Source organism: Syngnathoides biaculeatus, chromosome 10, assembly GCF_019802595.1.
Source record: "Syngnathoides biaculeatus isolate LvHL_M chromosome 10, ASM1980259v1, whole genome shotgun sequence".
Lineage (NCBI taxonomy): Eukaryota > Metazoa > Chordata > Actinopteri > Syngnathiformes > Syngnathidae > Syngnathoides > Syngnathoides biaculeatus.
The window spans coordinates 28,664,406-28,684,733 of NC_084649.1; the positions used below are offsets into that span (position 1 = coordinate 28,664,406).

At 44.8% G+C, this 20,328-nt stretch overlaps 2 protein-coding genes across 28 annotated transcripts in view; one reads left to right on the forward strand and one right to left on the reverse strand.

Annotated features, from left to right (window-relative positions):
- The window catches only part of LOC133506967 (general transcription factor II-I repeat domain-containing protein 2-like), a 129,181-nt gene extending 123,846 nt beyond the window's left edge, over window positions 1–5,335 (reverse strand). For all 17 annotated transcript variants that reach the window (XR_009796665.1, XR_009796659.1, XR_009796657.1 and 14 more), the window contains exon 1: window positions 5,064–5,335. The gene's annotated coding sequence lies outside the window, so the exon portion shown is untranslated. The remainder of the gene's footprint in view (window positions 1–5,063) is intronic.
- phf2 (PHD finger protein 2) overlaps window positions 1–20,328 on the forward strand; it is a 236,429-nt gene that overhangs the window by 165,702 nt on the left and 50,399 nt on the right. The window contains exon 16 of one of the 11 annotated variants that reach the window (XM_061831394.1): window positions 4,603–4,741. The exons of the other annotated variants lie outside the window; for them this stretch is intronic. Within the exon in view, the coding sequence (XP_061687378.1) occupies window positions 4,603–4,741 (139 nt within the window). The remainder of the gene's footprint in view (window positions 1–4,602; window positions 4,742–20,328) is intronic. 11 annotated transcript variants of the gene reach the window in all.

Genomic DNA, 20,328 nt, shown 5'->3' on the forward strand with positions numbered 1-20,328 from the left:
AAACTCACACTTTGCAAGATGGACAGTCAGTTTCCCTGCCGACAGTGTGTCGGAGAACTCCTGAATCCTCTTCAATGGCGTTAATAATGACATCATCCATGTAGGCTTTTTGAGACCCAATTTCACGTTGTTGACGAGCCTTTGGAACATTGCACTTTGTATTGATACAGTCAGTCAGGTGTAGTGAATGCCGCAATCTTCTTAGCACGGTTCATGAGAGGCACTTGCCAGAAGCCATTCAGAAGGTCAAACTTGCTCACGTACGTACAGTGAAGAAAATAAGTATTTGAACACCCTGCTATATTTTTTCAAATTACGTCCATATCTCCACTGGGATATCATCAGAACCAAATGCCTTTCTATTTTGTATCCTTTGTAGTGCCTTTCTAACTTCCCCCTTACAAATCATTGACACTTCCTAGTCCTTCACACTTGGCTCTTCTACTCTTCCTTTCTCTCTCATTTTCTTCATTCATCAGTTTCGCAAAGTAGTGTCACATAATACATACCCGTTTTTAATACCCGTTTCTTCACTCCCTTGCGGCACTCACCATTGCTCTGGATTGTTGATCCCAATTATTTGAAGTCATCTACCCTCACAATCTCTTCTCCCCGGAGCCTCACTTTCCCCCCTCCACCCCACTCATTCATGCATATACAGTGAAGAAAATGAGTATTTGAACACCCTGCTATATAGCAAGTTCTCCCAGTTAAAAATCATGGAGTGGTCTGAAATTTTCATCATAGGTGCATATCCAATGTAAGAGAGATAATCTAAAAAGAAAAATCCAGAAAGCACAATGTATGATTTTTTTTTTTTTTTTAATTTTTTTTAATGATTTATTGATGTGATACAGCTGCAAATAAGTATTTGAACACCTGAGAAAGCCAATGTTAATATTTGGTACAGTAGCCTTTGTTGGCAATTACAGAGGTCAAACGTTTCCTGAAGCGGTTCACCAGGTTTGCACAGACTGCAGGAGGGATTTTCCTCTACACAGATCTTCTCTAGATCAGACAGGTTTCTGGGCCGTTGCTGAGAAACACAGATATTCAGCTCCCTCTAAAGATGTTCTATTGGGTTTAGGTCGAGAGACGGACTAGGCCATGCCAGAACCTTTATATGCTTCTTACGGAGCCACTCCTTGGTTTTCTTGGCTGTGTGCTTCGGGTCATTGTCATGTTGAAAGACCCAGCCACTACACATCTTCAATGCTCTGACTGAGGGAAAGAGGTTGTTCCCTGAAATCTCACAATATATGGCCGCTGTTATCCTCTCCTTAATACAGTGCAGTTGTCCTGTCCCATGTGGAGAACCCCCCTGGCCCCCAAAGCATGATGCTACCAAACCCATGCTTCACAGTAGACATGGTATTCTTGGGATGGAACTCATCATTCATCTTCCTTCAAACATGGCTAGTGGAATTATGACCAAAAAGTTCCATTTTGGTCTCATCTGACCACAAAACCTTCTCCCATGACTCCTCTGTATCATCCAAATAGTCATTGTCAAACTTGAGATGAGCCTTGACGTGCTAGTTTAAGCAGGGGAACCGTCCGTGCCATGCATGATTTCAAACCATGACGTGTTACTGTGTTACCAACAGTCACCTTGGAAACGGTGGTCCCAACTCTTTTCAGGTCATTGACCAAGTCCCGTCATGTTGTCCTGGGCTGATTCACTCACTTTTCTAAGGATCATTGAGACCCTACGAGGTCATATCTTGCATGAGGCTCCACTCCAATTGAAATTGACCGTCATGTTTAGCTTCTTTCATTTTCTAATGATTGCACCAACAGTGGACTTTTTTTTTACCAAGCTGCTTGGCAATTTCTCAGTCGCCCTTTCCAGCCATGTGGAGTTGTACAATTTTGTCTCTGGTGTCTTTAGACAGCTCTTTGGTTTGGCCATGTTACAAGTTATAGTCTTTCTGATTGTATGGAGTGGACAGGTGTCGTCATACAGCTAACAACCTTATACTGGTGCATCTGATTCATTATAATACATGCAGTACAGGTGGACTTTTAAAGGCGGACTAACAGGTCTTTGAGGGTCAGAATTCTAGCTAATAGACAGGTGTTCAAATACTTTTTTACAGCTGTATCACACAAATAAATCACAAAAAAATATCATACAATGTGATTTTTGGATTTTTCCTTTTAAATTATCTCTCCCACAGTGGATATGCACCTATGATGACAATTTCAGTCCCCTCCATGATTTCTAAGAGGGAGAACTTACAATATATCAGGGTGTTCAAAGACTTATTTTCTGCACTGTAGCTTGACCGACGTGCATTCTCAGCAGAGGGTAGGAGTCAGTTCATGACAGTGTATTGAGTGTTCATGTTAGCGCAGCAACGCCAACCACCACCACCACTCCATTTCCACAGAATCTCACTCATTGGAGGATTCATTTGATTTGGGTGTTGTTCCACAGATACAGCATCACTAACATCTAGTTCATGACTAACTAGGTATGTGCGGCCAAGCACATCTGGAAACGGGTGATAAAACTCAAAAAGCAATTATGACATTTCGGGTTTCTGGTCAGTTAACAAATGTGTCACTTTCTCATCAAGGTGAGCTAACACATCAGAATTGCACAACTTTGTTGAAGCATTATCACACATCAAGAAACTTGACATTGCTAACAAACATCAAAATTGTCATTGATGCTTGCATCATCATCAACTGTACAACACTAACTGGCGAGTAGAGTGTTGTCTCAATACAACTAACTTGTTTGTTCTTTAACATATTTTCAGACTTCTCAGTAGTACCTGAAGAGTTTGTCGATAAGTTATCAGCCTCTAAGGCCACAGAATGGACAATAAATGTATCTGAGATTACAAATGGAATAATTCGACAAGGAAGTCTTGGAAGAAATGTCTTTTGACATCAAACGAGTCATTGCATAAGCCGGAAAAATACCCGTAACGTCATACTCTAATTGCTCTGTATTGGGCGAACACTCCGGAGAAACAGTGACAATAGGATCAGCGCCAACTTGTGTCCCCATAAGATCATTGCCGATCACAAAATCAAGACCCGGAACTCCAAGAGAGTCGAGAACACCCACTTCGATGGTGTCAAATACCAGATCTGAAGTCAAATTCACAAAATGCAAAGGAGCAAGAGAACAGCCTTTTATACCCTTAATAATAATATCTGAGTTAGCTGATGACTCTGCAGAAAAGAGCAAAACATCCTTCAAAATCAGAGAATTCAGAGCTCCAGTGTCCCTCATAATAGTAACGGGGTTTGGGGTAGAATTATCTCCCGTAAGTGAAACCGAACTATTGTGAATAAAAGGCAAAATCTTCACCGAAGTTCAGAATCTGAAAGTTCATTGTCAAAACCAAAACTCTCCTCTGAACCACCTGCCAAGGAAGGCTGAGGTGCGATATATGCACAACCATTTGGGGAACTAATGGACTGATTTTTGTATTTGAGGTTTCTGCAAACAGAATCACGTGGCAGGGCTTCTTACAATAGGCACAGACAGCTCATTCAATCTGAGAATTTGAATTTGAACCTGCCTTATCATCACTTGACTCTGTATGAGAAAGTCTTTTGGCTGAAAAATGGGAATTCCCTGGAAACTTAAAGTTGTGTTGCTGCCAACATGTACTGCCTGCAGTCTCCCTGTCAGAAAGTCCATCCGCCAGTTGCACATTCAAGTGTTCAGCCACAGCTGGTACAGTTTGTAGTTGAGAGACGAAGGATTTTAATGCTGAGCTGAAATCAATGAATAGCCGGATGGTAGTCATTGAGGCTTCTTTGGGCCAAGGATGATGGTGATGGCTTAGAAGCAAGTGAGAACAATAACCTGACTCAAGGAGGTGTTGAAGATTTCTGTGAAAACATGTTTGAGTTCAGCTGCACAATCCCTAGACCCAGGGCTTTTCGTGGGTTGATCCTGTTGAGAGGTGTCTTGTCACACACAGTGAGCAAAAAAGTAATTTAGCCCATTGAGCAGGGAGGTGGAGCTGTTGCAGGTCTGTAGTCAGGGTTTATTGTCCGTAATGGTCTGAATACCATACCACACTATCCTGGTGTCACTGCTCTCACTAAAGCAGTGGGCGATTCATGTTACCTTGAGGAAAAATACTGGTGAGGATGAAAGAGGGAACTAGTGCACCAATTAGAATAAAGTAAAAAAAAAAAAAATAGTGACTTCTATCTTGGCTGCAGTGTGTGCTGAGCTCAGAAAAGTCTGTACACCACTTTTCTTTGATATAGATCCCACCACCTATTGTTATCTCTGATAGCTCTCTGACACAGTCTGGTTGGTGCAGTTGGAAGCCCAGAAAGCCAAATTACAGTACCACAGAATATGGCAGTGCTTAACATTGACAAATTAAATTAGTAGGAAAACTAAACAATGGACCTTTCCAACCTGTCAATCACTCGTACAATGATAGCCAATCAGATAGCCGAATTGTTTTAACCCCTGGGTTGACCCGCCCCTCTTGTCGTCATATCCCACAAGCAATGCTGGTTATCGGTCGCGTGCGCTTGGTTAGTTAATGTTATGAACAAAATAGTCCTCAGATGCGCTTGGAGCACGTGCAATTCTGATGAAAGATATCCTGCTAGGGTACAAGGGGCCCAGGTGATTCCTTTTCCAAAGCCTAAAACACAGTTGAGGAAGTGTCTACGATGGATTAAGGCTTGCGGAAGACCGCACGTACAACTAAATATTGACAATAACAAACACAAGGCTGTATGTTCGAAGGTAAGTGAGGGAGAAGTATCTTCTCTGAGTTTGATTTCATTATTATAAGTGCTTTATACATTGCAGGAGAACAACTTTCACTTTGTTAGTGTATCACTGATCTGCTGAATGAAGTGTATGTTTTGTGCCGAAGAGTCGGGTTAGTGATATCTAAATGTGCCACGTCATGCAAGAGAAATGTCTATTTGCCCATTTGTATCACATCAGACTTTTAAAACAGAGCACTGGGTTCAATTACGAGCCAAATCAAATGAATACACCCACTCACTTATAAAGAATAAAATGATATTACTCATGATTTTTCCAACTAAAAAGTACTCACCCTAAATTACACACTCAGTACGATTCCACAATTTTATCCTGTTGGATTTCAATATGAAGTTTGTGAGGCGTCAACTTTTTTTTTTGCATCGATTGCCAACATTTTGCTGTAACTCTGATATTGCTTCGTCCAAAATCTTAATTCCGTGTACATATCCTTGCGTGAAATATTTGAGACCTCTGTAGAACTCTCTTGGACATGTCTGACGCTTTTGGCAAAAAACATCCCCCAATATTATCTGGAATACGCAATAAGAGAATCCAGTTCAGTTATGTTCAGTCGCCATTTTGGAAGATTTTGGGGCATGGCAACTGTAGCTAGGGGGTGGGGGAGGGGGTGTGTGCTGAAGATCGCCAGTCGGAAGGGTCCATTAGAATGTCCTCATTGTTCCCTCATTGGTTATGTTCCTTTCCCTCCCCTGAAAATAAGCAAAATCAGTGATTAATGGATGCAATTTTGAAATACCTATGAATGATATGTGCCATAATTTTGCGACCATAAGATGCACTTAAGTCTTAAATTTTCTCCAAAATGCACAGCGTACCGAAGTGCACAAGTTCCAGAATCAGTAAGTGTTGTTGTGTGACTAGAGCAATGAAGAATACCTGTACACACTAGTTACATTGTTAGCATGTATGTGTTTTACCATGTATGCAAGCTCCCATATGAGGCAGCGAGGAACAATTGCAATTCTACATTTATTGTAAGCTGAAGAAGCATATATTTCCCACACACTGCCAGTGTAGGCAAGTAATTACTGAAGATGTTTTTCACATTCACAATGTCACATTGAAACTAAAAATATCACATCACAGCAAACATAATGGCATAAGTAACAAATAATAAAACAAATAAAACAATGACTGAAGAAATAATTGACACAAAACAATTGTTCCTCACTCTGTTGTGAGCGCCATCATATCGAAGCTTACGTACATGCTAAAACACATGCTAACATGCATGCTAACAATGTAACTACTGTCTTCAGGTGTACAGTATTTCATTGGACAAGTCACAGAACTACATTGACGGGATTTAGAATTCCGTGTGCACATAAGGTGCACCACATTATAAGGCACCCCATCTATTTAGGAGAGAATGTAAGACTTCTAAGTGCACCTTAATGTAATGAATATACAATAAATTATGAAAACAAAGAGCTTTGAGATCAAAATCCACGATTATGCAGGGCCGCAAACGATGAACCGCGAATGGATAAGGGCACATTGTACAGTAATGTTGATTGTGCACTGTTCCTTTTTTTTTAATGGATAGACTCAGAATCAACTTTGATGGTATGTAAGTGTGTAACAACATACAAGAAATTTCTCTACAGCAGTCACTGCTGCCCTGGTACGATATTCATGTTGAGTACTGAGAAGAACAACAAAACAAACTAACAAGAACGAAGAACAATAAACATTCAATGAATAGGAACCATTCCTTATAAGAGTCACAGTTGTTCAAGATGCAATCTTCTTCATTTGGAGCAGTTAAGAGTGCGTCAACACCCCACATTGTTAAGATCATACAGAGAGCCTGTAGGCCGGTCCCAAGCCCGGATAAATGCAGAGGGTTGCGTCAGGAAGGGCATCCGGCGTAAAAACTGTGCCAAACAAATATGAGCGTTCATCTAAAGAATCCCATACCGGATCGGTCGTGGCCCGGGTTAACAACGCCCGCCCCCGGCACTGCTAACCTGCAGGGCGTCGGTGGAAATTCAGCTACTGTGGGTCGAAGACAAAGAAGAGGAGGAAACCGGATCCATCGTCAGAAGAAAAAGAGGAATGCACAGAGCCTACAACTGAGTGTAGGGACTTTGAATGTTGGGACTATGACAGGAAAAGCTCAGGAGTTGGTTGACATGATGATTAGGAGAAAGGTTGATATTCCGTGCATCCAAGAGAGCAGGTGGAAAGGAAGTAAGGCTAGAAGTTTAGGAGCAGGGTTTAAATTATTCTACCACGTAGTAGATGGGAAGAGAAATGGAGTAGGGGTTATTTTAAAGGAAGAGCTGGCTAAGAATGTCTTGGAGGTGAAAAGAGTATCAGATCCAGTGATGAGACTAAAATTTGAAATTGAGGGTGTTATGCATAATGTGGTTAGCGGCTATGCCCCACAGGTAGGATGTGACCAAGAGTTGAAAGACAAATTCTTGAAGGAACTAGATGAAGTAGTTCTGAGCATCCCAGACAGCGAGAGAGTTGTGATTGGTGCAGATTGTAATGGACGTATTGGTAAAGGAAACAGGGGCGTTGAAGAAGTGATGGGTAAGTATGGCATTCAGCAAAGGAACTTTGAGGTTCAGTGGTAGTAGACTTCGTAAAAAAGGATGGAATTGACAGTGGTGAACGCTTATTTCCAGAAGAGACAGGAACATAGAGTGATCTATAAGAGTGGAGGTAGGAGCACGCAGGTGGATTATATTTTGTGCAGACGATGTAATCTGAAGGAGGTTACTGACTGTAAAGTAGTGGTAGGGGAGAGTGTAGCTCGACAGCATAAGATGGTAGTGTGTAGGATGACTCTGGTGGTGGGTAGGAAGATTAAGAAGACAAAGGTAGAGCAGAGAACCATGTGGTGGAAGCTGAGAAAGGAAGAATGTTGTGCGGCCTTTCGGAAAGAGGTAAGACAGGCTCTCGATGGAAAGCAGAAGCTCCCGGAAGACTGGACAACGACAGCCAAGGTAATCAGAAAGACAGGCAGAGAGTACTTGGTGTGTCTTTTGGTAGGAAAGGGGAGAAGGAGACTTGGTGGTGGAACCCCAAAATACAAGGAGTCATACAAGGAAAGAGATTAGCGAAGAAGAAGTGGGATACTGAAAGGACTGAGGAGAGGCGAAAGGAGTGTATCGAGATGCGACGTAGGGCAAAGGTAGAGGTGGCAAAGGCTAAACAAGAGGCATATGAAGACATGTACACCAGGTTGGACACGAAAGAAGGAGAAAAGGATCTCCACAGGTTGGCCAGACAGAGGTATAGAGATTTGAAGGATGTGCAGCCGGTAAGGGTGATTAAGGATAGAGATGGAAATGTGTTCACTGGTGCCGGTAGTGTGCTAAATAGATGGAAAGAATACTTTGAGAAGTTGATGAATGAAGAAAATGAGAGAGAAGGAAGAGTTGAAGAGGCAAGTATGAAGGACCAGGAAGTGGCAATGATTACCAAGGGGGAAGTCAGAAAGGCACTACAAAGGATGAAAAATGGAAAGGCAGATGTGGAATTAAAATTAGAAATTAAAAACATTCCTATCTTCTCAAACATCTTGTTTTTAAACACAAAATACAATGAAGGATGCTGGTGTTTAAAACGTGTGTAAAACTAAAGCAAATTTAAAAAAAAAACTCCTTGGCAACACTGCTGTAACTTTGTCATTGAAAATTGTTTCTCTGCTTACATATAGCCCGGTCGATGTCACACGCCCGATAGCCATCTACCCCAGTGTGATTGGTCTGCTCAGCACACAACACTGTAAAACTGCCATCCATATAAAAGTCAAGGGCTTCACTACCATTATACTTTCATATTAAGGTGGGGGCCACAAAATATCATCTATGGACCATTTATGGCACACCCAGTTGTGTTGGCCAAACTAAAGCTACAGTCTCGCCACTTCCTGTCCATATGTCCACACCCGGGTTTTTGCCTCAACGACCACCGAAACCTGTTGTTCACCACTCAAATCTGGTGAACAACTACAGGAAACGTTTGACCTCTGGAATTGCAAACAAAGGCTACTGTACCAAATATTGACATTGGTTTTCTCAGGTGTTCAAATACTTATTTGCAGCTGTATCACACAAATTATTGAAAAATCATACATTGTGATTTCTGGATTTTCCTTTTTACATTGTCTCTCTCACATTGGACATGCACCTACAATGAAAATTTCAGATCCCTCCATGATTTTTAAGTGGGAGAACTTGCAATATAGCAGGGTGTTCAAATACTTTTTTTCTTCACTATAAGTCGCATTTTTGAGGGAAATTTATTTGATCAAATCCACCACCAAGAACATACGTCATTTAAATGACAATTTAAAATAAAAATGGAATTGAGGCAACAACAGGCTGAACGGTATCCTTACGTTACATGACACAACTGAAAACGTGCCTGGTATTTCAACATAACATATGAAGTTATTCCGAAAACTACAGCATACATAACATACTCAGAGGTTGACCAAATCCATACTTGTCACTCCAACTATCCGGTAACTAAAACCCAATGAAATCTTCATCCTCGGTGTCACTACTAAACAAGTCCACCAATTCCAGAGGTAGATGGCCTCTTCTATGTCGCTTACGTTAGACTCATCGTCAATTGCAGCTACAACTAGCCGATTCCAGCCTTTCTGAATCCCGATAGGATGGTTTTGGTTGTCACGGAAGCCCATACTCTGTTGAGCCATCCAATGACTTCCCGGAAAGTTGCATGGTGGATTCACCCGCAAGCTGTGCTTGCCATTGGTCATCCACTGCTCCCACAGCAGGGTTCGGGAACCTAAGGCTCACAAGCCATACCTAGCTCTTTTGGCTAGCGAAGCCCTCATAACGACATACTGTACATGTGATTTCTGTCGTGCGGGCAATGCAAATGATGCAGAGAAGGTTTATCCTTGTGGGGTTGCCATGGTCCACAGGCTTTGGGTCGAATGCCGATCGTGTTGGAACAATTATGTAATTATGGAAATGCTTTTGACAAAGGTTGCTCAAAGAAAAAAAATATGAGTACCACCAAAGTTTTCAACAAGAATGGACAGGCTTTGTAGAGAGGGAGGGTTCTGCTGTGTGTCTACATTCACAAATGGGGAGTATGCCAAAGCATTCGTCCCCTATGTTGCCAATAAACATTTTAACAACTTCGCATAAAAACAAGATGACCAAACGAAAAAAAGACATGGCTTTGTCGGCAAGAACCGTTCACCATCGCACTATCATGATGGCAAATCAAATTGAATTATGTTCACGATAAAAAGACGGAAGTCTCAACGCCTGCAAGAAGTTTAAAGGGCCACTGACAGGAAAAGCGTGATTTTGAGTATCCAGCCATCCATCCATTATCTACCGCTTTTCTGGGTCAGGTCGTGGGGAAGTAGCTTCAGCAGGGATACCCAGACTTCCCTTTCCCCAGCCACTTCTCCCAGCTTTTCCGGAGGGATCATGAAGCGTTCCCAAGCCAGCCAAGAGACAGTCTCTCCCGTGTGTCCTGGGTTGTCCTCGGTGTCTCTTTCTGGTGGGACATGCCCGGAACACCTCACAAAGGAGGCGTCCGGGAGGGATCCAAATCAAATGCCGCAGCCATCTCATCTGGCTCCCCTCAATGCAGAGGAGTAGCGGGTCGACACTGAGCCCATCCCGGATGTCCGGGCTTCTCATCCTATCTTTGAGGGAGAGCCCCGACACCCTGTGGAGGAAACTCATTTCGGCCCCTTGTTTCCGGATCTTGTTCTTTCGGTCAGGACCCACAGTTCATGCCCATTGATGAGGGTAGGAACGTAGATCAACTGGTAAACTGAGAGCTTCGCCTTTCGACTTAGCTCCCTCTTTCCCACAACGGACCGATACAATACCCGCATCACTGCAGACGCTCATGATCACCGGAAACTAATTCAATGTCCCCCGCCTCCTCTAGGACGTGGGCAAAGTTATTTCGGAGGTGGGAGTTGAAATTCCTTCTGACAGGGGAATTTTCCAGCCGTTCCTAGCAGACCCTCACAATATCTTTGGGCCTGCCATGTTGGGCTGGCATCTTCCCTCCAGGCCTGGCTCCAGAAGGGGGCCCCGGTGACCCTCGTCCAGGCAAGGGATACCAAGACCCAATTTTTTTAGTCATCAGAAGGGTTTTGGAGTCGTGCTTTCTCTGGTCCTTCACCTCTGCAAAGATTCAAAAAACCCAAAGATTTTCTGTTGGGTTTAGGTCTGGAGACTGGCTGGAACACGCCAGAACTTTGATATGCTTCTTACGGAGCCACTCCTTGGTTATCCTGGCTGTGTGCTTCGGGTCATTGTCAGGTTAAAAGACCCAGCCATGACCCATCTTCAATGCTCTGACTGAGGGAAAGAGGTTGTTCCCCAAAATCTCACAATACATGGCCGTGATCAACCTTTCCTTAATACAGTGCAGTCGTCCTGTCCTATGTGCAGAAAAACATACCCAAAGCATGATGCTACCACCCCTATTCTTCACAGTAGACATGGTGCACTTTAAACGCTAATTACATGTTCCCAGCATGCTTTGCGGAACTGAAGGTCCTGAGTGCCACACCAGCATGTCGCAATGCTGGGTTCACATGACTTAACTTTTTATGTTTACGATGGCCAGGAGTCAGGAGGATATAGTCTGTGTCGCTAACCTTTTGTGTATCAGATATGAACCCTGATATCTAGCTCTGAGTGCTTGGCCAGGAATGGAAAGTGAGACTAACACTTTTTCCCCAAGAATGTCGTTCTTTCGACTTTTTGTCATAATTTCGTTTCATTTTGGCTTGATAAGTTTTTATGTTTTGTCGGGCCAACTCACAAGCTTTCGAAAGCCTTTTTCGAAAGGTAGAAACATAGTCCAAAAGGTTTATCTCAGGATTGTGACTGACCCAGACGAGCATCCTCAAGGCAAATAATGCATCTGTGGTACTCTTTCTTGGCATGAAACCATCGTGTTGCTTGCAGATACTTACTTCAGTCCTGAGTCTAGCCTCCACTACTCTTTCCCATAACTTCATTGTGTGGATGATCATCTTTATTCCTCTATAGTTTGAACAGCTCTGAACATCGCCTTTGTTCTTAAAAATGGGGACGAGCACACTTTTCTCCCATTCTTCTGGCATCTACTCTCCTGCTAGTAGTCTGTTGAATAAGTTGGTCAAAAACTCCACACCCACCTCTCCAAATTGCTTCCATACCTCCACTGGTATGACATCAGGACCAACTGTCGTTCCATTTTTCATTCTTTCAGTGCCTTTCTAACTTCCCCCTTGCTAATCATTCCCACTTCCTGGTCATTCATGCTTGTCTCTTCAACTCTACCTTAACTCCCATTCTCTTCATTCATTAACTTCTCAAAGTAATCTTTCCATCTACTTCGCACACTACTGGCACCAGTCAACATATTTCCATTGCTATCCTTAATCACCTTTACTTGCTGCACATCCTTCCCATCTCTATCCATCTGTCTTGCCAACCTGTAGAGAGAATTTTCTCCTTCTTTCATATCTAACCTGGTGTACATGTTGTCATATGCCTCATATATAGCCTTCGTCACCTCAACCATTGCCCTATGTCGCATCTCAATGTATTCCTTCTGCCTCTCCTCACTCATCTCCATGTCCCACTGCTTTTTCACTAATCTCTTTGCTTGGATGATTTCCTGTATTTTAGGGTTCCAGCACCAAGTCTCCTTCTCCCTTTGCTACCAGAAGGCACCCCAAGTACTCTCCTGCCAGCCTCTCTGAGTACCTTGGCAGTAGTATTCCAGTCTTCCGGGAGCTCTTCCTGTCCATCTGGAACCTCTGTCTCACCTCTTTCTGAAAGGCCACACAACATTCTTTCTTCCTAACCTCCACCACCTGATTCTCTGCTCTACCTTTGTCTTCTTAATCTTCCTCCCCGCTACCAGAGTCATCCGACACACCACATCCTTTACTGTTGAGCTACACTCTCTCCCACCACTACCTTACAATCAGTAACCTCCTTCAGATTACATCGTCTGCACAAAATATAATCCACCTGCGTGCTCCTACCTCCACTCTTGTAGATCACTCTGTTCCTGTCTCTTCTGGAAATAAGCGTTCACCACTGTCAATTCCATCCTTTTTTACGAAGTCTACTACCACTGAACCTCAAAGTTCCTTTGCTGAATGCCATACTTACCCATCACTTCTTCATCGCCACTGTTTTCTTTGCCAACATGTCCATTGATATCTGCACCAATCACAACTCTCTCTCTCTGGGATGCTCAGGACTACTTTGTCTAGTTCCTTCCAAAATTTCTCTTTTAGCTCAAGGTCACATCCTACTTGTGGTAATCACACTATACACAGTAACCTCAATTTCAAAATTTCAACCACATCACTCCATCTGATACTATTTTCACCTCTAGGACATTCTTAGCCAGCTCTTTTAAAATAGCCATGACTACACTTCGCTTCCCATCTACCCCATGGTATAAGAATTTAAACCCTGCTCATAAACTTCTAGCCCCACTCCCTTTCCACCTGCTCTCTTGGATGCACAATACATCAACCTTTCTCCTAATTATCATGTCAACTAACTCCTGAGCTTTTCCTGTCATAGTCCCAACATTCAAAGTCCCTACACACAGTTGTAAGGACTGTGCATGCCGCTTCTTCTGCCGACTTAGTCGTTTTCATCCTCTTTTTTTGTCATTGACCTACAATATCTGAATTTCTACCTCCGCCTTGCAGATTAACTGTGCCGGAGGCGGGCGTGGTTAGCCCACGCCACGACCTATCCGTTATGGAAGTCGTTTATGAACACTCTTATATGTTTGGTTGATGTTTGTTGTTGTATTTTATTATTTTGTGAGTGATTAAATTGTGTTAAACGGAATACAACTGATTTGCTATCTTTTGCTGGTTTAAACAACAGGGATTTCATCGTTCTAAATTTACACGGAACACAGGCTGCACCCTGAACTGGTTGCTGGCCAATCACACATAGAGACAGACAACAGTTGCACTCACAATCACACCTTGGGGCAATTTAGAGTGTCCAATTAATGTTGCATGTTTTTGGAATGTGGGAGAAAACCGGAGTGCCCGGAGATGACCCACGCAGGGGCTGGGAGAACATGCAAACTCCACACAGACAGGGCCGGGATTGAACCTTGGTTCCCAGAACTGTGAGGCCAACACTTTTCATTTGCACCACAGTGCCGCAATGTAAATACTAATAATTCTTAAATTAAGTCTTCTTAGATTGGAATTTTCATTCACTAACCCGGGCCACAAGCGAGCTACGGCGGTGGGCCCTGAGCTAACTCTGGAGGCTTTTGTTCGTCCAAAGAGCCATCCGAAAAGTCAACATTATTTACACCCACAGGTTCAAATCTGTATGGAAGTATTCCTCTGTCTTCCCAATCAACTAATATTGCTATTTCTCCATTAGATGAGGATAAATCCGAGAAATCAGCGCTGGCCATAATTGTGTCCCTTCGCAATGGAGCCTTTGTTTGTTGTGCTTATTACGTCAAATCGGCACACGTAGATCATGTGACCCGCCAAAATGGGGACACCCATGAAAATTCGTAATTGCCGATGAAAATATTCTCCAAACACCATTAAATGAGAGAGGATTGACATCACATTTTCAAGATACAGTACATATGACATGACCTTTTGGATACATTGTTAATCCAAACCACCGGAATTCTCCTTTAAGAATGTATAGAATCAAGCTTTAAAAGCAAAACAAGAGAGCAAATATGAGAACTTTATGTACAAATAATCCATCAGCGTTGCCGGTGTAACTGAGGTTTTTATCTTTGAAAAAACATGGTGTCGTCTTTGTTTTTTGCTTCTGCTTCAAAATTCCCCTGTTCAAGGACATAACAATGTCAACACAACTGCTGAACTCGACAGCTTGTACTGTATTGTCGCACACTTCAGAGGTTGTAATGCTTTTGAAATTTTTCAAACGAACCTTTGCTTGCTGAAAAGCCTCATCCTTGAGGGGGTGAATCCCTCATTGCAAATTGAGGTTCATCAACACTTTCTTCAGCCTGTTCATCACACATCACACATTTCACTTCCTTATTTTATTGTAGCGGTTTTACGGATGTTTACCATCATTCTTTATGTAGCGCACCACTGATTCCTTTATGCCATAATGGCGTCACAAAAGCGTAGTGTCTGCCATCTTTGATCATCCATTCATCCCTTTTCTTTGCTGCTTCTCATCATAAGGGTTGTGGGGAGTGCCTGAGCCTATCCAAGCTGTCGACGGGCAGGAGGCAGGGTACATCCTGAACTGGTTGCCAGCCAGTTGCAGGGCACATGGAGACAAACAGTCGCACTCACAATTTAGTGTCCAATTAATGTTTTTGGGATGTGGGAAGAAACCGGAGTGCCCAGAGAAAACCCACGCAGGCACGTGGAGAACATGTAAATTCCACACACGCAGTGCCGGGATTGAACCTGGGTCCTCAGAACTGTGAGGCCAATGCTTTACCAGTTGTGCCACCGTGCCACCCTTCTTTGATCATAAACACAAGTTTTACTTTTTCGACGATCGTCATAATCTTCCTCTTCCTCCTCATCATCGTCACCGGGTCGTTTTTCTGAAATCTGCTTTCCATAAAGTGAACACAGCTCCCTTTTCAAACAATACTCTCATTTCACATCTTCTTCTTCCACTTGGTGCTTTGGAGGAAGCTTTTACATCAGCACAGCGTTTTAGCAGCATTATGAACTAGGGAGGTTATCGTGCACACAGTAAAGAGCATATAAAATGGCGGAGGGGAAGGACAGGGGAGGGAGACTTGCTGTGTGGGGCTTTGATGATGCGCAACTAACCAGCTCACGAGAAATCCACACATGCTCTCATTGGTCAGGGACCATCACACGCCTTGTATCAATGCATCATACCGTAATTTTGGGGGGTGGGTGGGAAAAAAAAAAAGCGATCCACTGAACCCGCAATAGGTGAAGTGCGAAGTAGAGAGGGGGCACCCGCACACCTTGCTCAAGTTCATTACGGTCGTTGCGAGCAAGTTTGCTTGAGTTTATGACTGTTGTAACTTGTATTGTCACAAGGTCCCTCTTCCCATGGGCTGTGGGAGGGGCCATAGGGTTTAGATGCAGTGTGAGCTGTCCGATGGCTGAAGGCAGAGACCTTGGTGATTCGATCCCCGACGACAGAAGCTGGCTCTGGATGTGCAATGTGACCTCTCTTGCAGGGAAGAAGTCCAAGCTGGTGTGTGAGGTCGAGAGGTTCCGACGAGATATTGCCGCCCTTGCCTGAACACATGGCTTAGGCACCGGTACGAGTCCTCTTGAGAGGGTTGACTCTGTTCCACTCTTAAGATGTGCACGGTGAGAGGCGCCAAGCAGTGTGGGGTAGGCTTATTGCACCTAGCTCGGTGCCTGTACTTTGGGGTTCACCCCAGTGGATGAGAGGGTAGCGTCCTTTCGCCTTTGGAAGGGGGGGGGACGGGTCCCAACTATTGTTTGTGCCTATGCACCAGACAACAGTTCAGAGTATCCACACTTTTGTAATCCTTAAAGGGAATGCTGGAGAATGGTGTGTCATGTGACCGCATGTCTTGGACGCTCGGGTGAAGAATGGGGTGGAGCTGTCAACTAATCACCACCTGGTGGTGAGTTGGCGCTAATGGTGAGGGAAGATGCCTGATGTGCCAAGGCTGAAACCGATTGTGATGGTCTGCTGGAAACATCTGGTAGAATCCCCTGTCAGAAGGAGTTTCAACTCCCACTGCTGAAAGAACTTTGCTCATGTTCTGGGGGTGGCGGGGGCCCATGTGTCCAAGTGGACCATATTCCGTGCCTCTATTGCCAAGGTGGCAGACCGAACTGTAGCTGTCAGGAATTCTGTGCCTGTCATGGCGGAAATCTCCCAACCTGTTGGTGTACACTAATGAATGAGGGATGCCGTCAAGCTGAAGAAGGAGTCTTATTGGTCATTTGGCCCGTGCGACCTCTGGGGCAGCGTTTGGGTACTGAGTGGCCAAGCATAAAGCAGCTTTAGTGGTTGCAAAAACTCGGGTATGAGAGGAGTTTAGTGAGGGCAATGAGAAAGATTTCCAGACTGGAAATTCTGGTCCATCATCTGACGTCTCAGGAAGGGGACATCAGTGCACCGTCAACACTGTGTACTGAACCCACTGTCAGAGCCGATTTCCACAAATAAAGGAAAGTGGGAATAGTGTCAAGAAGTGAACCAACTAAAGTTACTCTAAGAATGCGACGCCTTATCCAGGAGGTCACAAAAGAACCTCAAACAACATCTAAAAACCTGCAGGCCTCACTGGCCTCAGTTAATGACTCTACCATAAAAAAGACAATGAGCCAAAAATGGCATACATGGAAGAGTTCCCGCGCAAAAACCCCTGTTGTCAGCAAATATTACAAAGGCTTGTCTCATATTTGCCCCAAAAAACCATCTTAATAATTCTCAAGATTTGGAGAAACATTCTCTGTAGTGACAGGTCAAATATTAAACTTTTTGAAAGTTTTTAATCGAATTACATCTGGCGTAAAAATGGTAGAGCATTTGATGAACAAAACATGATGGCATTGTGATTGTCTTTAGCTGATTTGCTACCTCAGGACCAAGACAACTTAATGTGAATGATGGGGAAAAAAGAATTATGCTGTGGTTTTGGAGTGGCCAAGTCAACACTTGATTTCAGTGAATGCTGCCAAGAGAGGCACAACCCATTATTAGATTCAGCGGGCAATTACTTTTTGTATAGAGGGTCAGAAAGGTTTGGATTTTTTTTTTTTTTTTGGGTGCCAAACCCAAATGTAATGTGAGGGTCTGCTGGGAACAGCTGTCAGAAGGAACTTTGCTAATGCTTCAGGAGAGGCGGGGAACATTGAGTCTGAGTGGACAATGTTCCGCGCCTCCATTGCTGAGGTGTCCAACTAGAGCTGTCGTAGCGGTAATCCATCCATCCATCCATCCTCTACCGCTTCTCCAGTAGCTTCAGCAGGGATACCCAGACTTCCCTTTCCCAGCTACTTCTTCCAGCCCTTATGGAGGCATCCCGAGGTGTTTCCAGGCCAGCTGAGAGACCTACTCTCTCAAGCTTGTCCTGGGCCATCCTTAGGGTGTCTTTCCGGTGGAACATACCCGGAACACCTCACCAGGGAGGTGTCTGGGAGGCATCCGGATCAGATGCTCCAGCCACCTTATCTGGCTCCTCTCAATGCGGAGAAGTAGCGGCTCGACACTGAGCCCCTTCTGGATCACCGAGCTTCTCACCCTATCTCTAACGGAGAGCCTAGACAGACTGTGGAGGAACCTCATTTCGGCCCCTTGTATCCAGGATCTTGTTCTTTCGGTCCCGACCCACATCTCATGCCCTTGGGTGAGGGTAGGAACGTAGATCAACTGGTAAATTGAGAGCTTTGCCTTTCGACTTAGCTCCCTCTTTATCACAACGGACTGATACAAAGTCTGAATCACTTCTCTCAAAGAGCAGAGATGCAAACTGGACACCCTCTACGCCTCAGCTGCACCTAGAGATTCTGTCCATAAAAATTATCAGTGACAAAGGACAGTATTGGCGGACTCCAACTCTCACCGGAAACTAGTCCGACTTATTGCCAGCAGTCGTACAGGGACCGAACAGCCCGCATCAGGGGTTTAGGTTCCCCATAATCCTGAAGAGTACCTTCTCCAAGTCCACAAAGCACATGTAGACTAGTTGGGCGAACTCACATGCACCCTTGAGGATCCTGCTGAGGGTGCAGAACTGGTCCACTGTTACACGGCCGGGACGAAAAACCCATTGGTCCTCCTGAATCTGAGATGTCCACGCGATGTTGCACAGGTGTGTCAACCAGGAGAACCCCACAACATCTCGAGCCTTTAAGAACTCAGGGCAAATCTCATCCACCCCTGGGGGCCCTGCCACCAAGATGCTTTTTAACCACTTCGGTGACCTCAACCCCGGAGATAGAAGAACCCACCTCAAACAACCCAGACTCAGCTTCCTCATGAGAAGGTGTGTTGATGAAATTGAGGAGGTCTTCGAAGTCTTCTCCCCACCGACTCACAACATCCAGAGTTCAGGTCAGCAGTGCCCAATACCCACTATACGTAGAGTTGACGATGCTCTGCTTCCCCCTCCCGAGACGCTGGACGGGGCACCAGAATATCCCCAAAGCCGTCTTTAAGTCATTCTCCATGGCCTCACCGAACTCCTCCCATGCCTGGGTTTTTGCCTCAGTGACCACCAATGCAAGCTGGAACCTATCACCTGCCTCGGAAATCTCACAGGCCAAAAATGCCCAATAGGACTCCTTCTTCAGTATGACAGCATCCCTCACTGTTGGTGTCCACCATCGTGTTCGGGGGTTGCAGCCACGACAGGTACTGGATCGTCCACTCTGACTCAATGTCCACCGCCTCTCCTGAAACGTGAGCAAGGTTCTTTTGGAGGTGGGAGTTGAAATTCTTTCTGACAGGGGAATCTACCAGCTGTTCCCAGCAGACCCTCACAATACGTGACTGCTTCCCCCAGCATTGGAGCCAACTCACCACCAGGTGGTGATCAGTTGACAGCTCCGCCCCTCTCTTCACTCAAGTGTCCAAGAAATGTGGTCACAAGTCCAATGACACAACTACAAGGTCGATCATCTAACTGCGACCTAGAGTGTCCTGGTGCCCTTACGCCTGAACATTGACATCGGAGCACAGAAGTCCAATAACAGAACACCACTCGAGTTCTGAACAGGGGGGCATTCTTCCCAATGACGCCCTTCTTGGTCTCACTGTCATTGCCCACGTGGGCATTGAACTCCCCCCAGCAGAATAATGGAGTCCCAAGAGGGATCACTCTTCAGCCCTCCCTCTTAGGACTCCAGAAAAGGGTGGGTACTCTGAACTGCTGTTTGGTGCATAAGCACAAACAACAGTCAAAACCCATCCCCCTACCTCCAGGTGGAGGGAGGCTACATTCTCATCCACCAGGGTGAACACCAAAGTACAGGCCCCAGGCCGTCCGGCAATAAGTATACCCACACCTGCTCAGTGTCTCTCCAGAGTGGAACAGAGTCCAACCCCTCTCAAGAGGAGTGGTAACAGAGCCCAGGTGGTGTGTAGAGGCGAGTCAGACTATATCTATTCGGAACTTCTCGACCTCACGCACAAATTTGTGCTCCTTCCCTGCCAAAGAGGTGTAATTCCATGTCCCTAGAGGTAGTTTCTGCTACCGGGGATCGGATTGCCAAGGAAGGGGGACTCAGGTTACCCTTTCAGGCTGTGCCTGATCGAGGCCATGGGTGCGGGCCCGGCCACCAGGTGGTTGCCTTTGAGCCTTACCTCCAGGCCTGGCTCCAGAGGGGCGCCCTGGTGACCCACGTCCGCACAAGTGAAACCAAGATCTAACATTTGCACTCGTCATAGGGGTTTTGGAGTCGTACTTTGTCTGGTCCCTCACCTTGGACCTTTTTGCCAAAGGTGACCCTACCAGGGGCGTGAAGCCCCAGAAAACTAAGCTCCTAGGATCATCGGAACACACAAACCCCTCCATTACGATAAGGTGACAGCTCAACGAAGGGG